The 1,196-nt window shown below is 63.8% G+C and overlaps 1 protein-coding gene across 1 annotated transcript in view; it reads left to right on the plus strand.

Annotated features, from left to right (window-relative positions):
• Positions 1-1,196, plus strand: part of LOC119585820 (abnormal spindle-like microcephaly-associated protein homolog) — a gene marked incomplete at its 5' end in the record, with an annotated part of 32,937 nt that continues 31,741 nt past the window's right edge. The window contains 1 exon segment of the mRNA XM_037934546.1: positions 1-397. Coding sequence (XP_037790474.1) covers positions 308-397 — 90 coding nt within the window.

Raw genomic sequence — 1,196 nt, forward strand, 5'->3', positions numbered from 1 at the left:
AGCAGGAGATGCCGCCGGTGCAGCAGCAGACGTGTTTTTTCCGGACTCGGAAACAGGGATTCCGGATGACAAAGAGTCAGTCGCTGGAGAATCTCCTGAAGGACCAGCAGGAGCTCCGGAGGCTGAAGCTCTTGATTCAGAAAACCAAGTCAGCGCGCCCGGTGCTGAGGACCTAGCGGGCACGGCGAGTCCTGAGGCTGCGGGGGATGGCGGCCGCGAGTCAGCAGAAGCGCTCGCCCCTCGGAGCGCTGCGGCCGACCAAACGGGGGAAAGATTCTACATCGGCGCTTCTCCCGAAACGCCCTCGATGGCCGAGAGCGCTGAAGACGTAGTCTCGGTGGTCGCCACCGGATACAACGCCCGCCAACACCAGTTCGAGTTCGACGAGTCGGATGAGGTGGGTTGGCCGGACGGCTGAGTGGTAGGGCAGACAGGCAGACCGGGGGGAGGAGAGGGGGTGGGGGCTGGGCGAGGAAGGGGTGAGGGAGGAGGGCTGAGGGCGAGGAAGGGGTGAGGGAGGAGGGCTGGGGGCTGAGCGAGGAAGGGGTGAGGGAGGAGGGCTGTGGGCGAGGAAGGGGTGAGGGAGAAGGACTGAGGGCGAGGAAGGGGTGAGGGAGGAGGGCTGGGGGCTGAGCGAGGAAGGGGTGAGGGAGAAGGGCTGTGGGCGAGGAAGGGGTGAGGGAGAAGGGCTGTGGGCGAGGAAGGGGTGAGGGAGGAGGGCTGGGGGCTGAGCGAGGAAGGGGTGTGGGAGAAGGACCGTGGGCGAGGAAGGGGTGAGGGAGAAGGGCTGGGGGCGAGGAAGGGGTGTGGGTGAAGGACTGAGGGCGAGGAAGGGGTGAGGGAGAAGGGCTGGGGGCGAGGAAGGGGTGAGGGAGAAGGGCTGGGGGCGAGGAAGGGGTGTGGGAGAAGGACTGAGGGCGAGGAAGGGGTGAGGGAGAAGGGCTGGGGGCGAGGAAGGGGTGAGGGAGAAGGACCGAGGGCGAGGAAGGGGTGGAGCCAGTCTGACCTGTCGCCAAAGGACGGGTAAGTTGCCTTTGGAAGCTCAAGACGTCGGCGAGCCTCGCGAGAAGAGGCCGGAGGTCAGGTCAGGTCATGTGGATTTGTTGTGCTTTTGTCTGCCTTTGCATGATAGCTGATACCGCAATGCCTTTTAGTTAACCAATGCTTTTGTAATCTGAGGTAAATGTAGTTTAACA

The sequence above is a fragment of the Penaeus monodon genome, chromosome 20 (assembly GCF_015228065.2).
Source record: "Penaeus monodon isolate SGIC_2016 chromosome 20, NSTDA_Pmon_1, whole genome shotgun sequence".
Lineage (NCBI taxonomy): Eukaryota > Metazoa > Arthropoda > Malacostraca > Decapoda > Penaeidae > Penaeus > Penaeus monodon.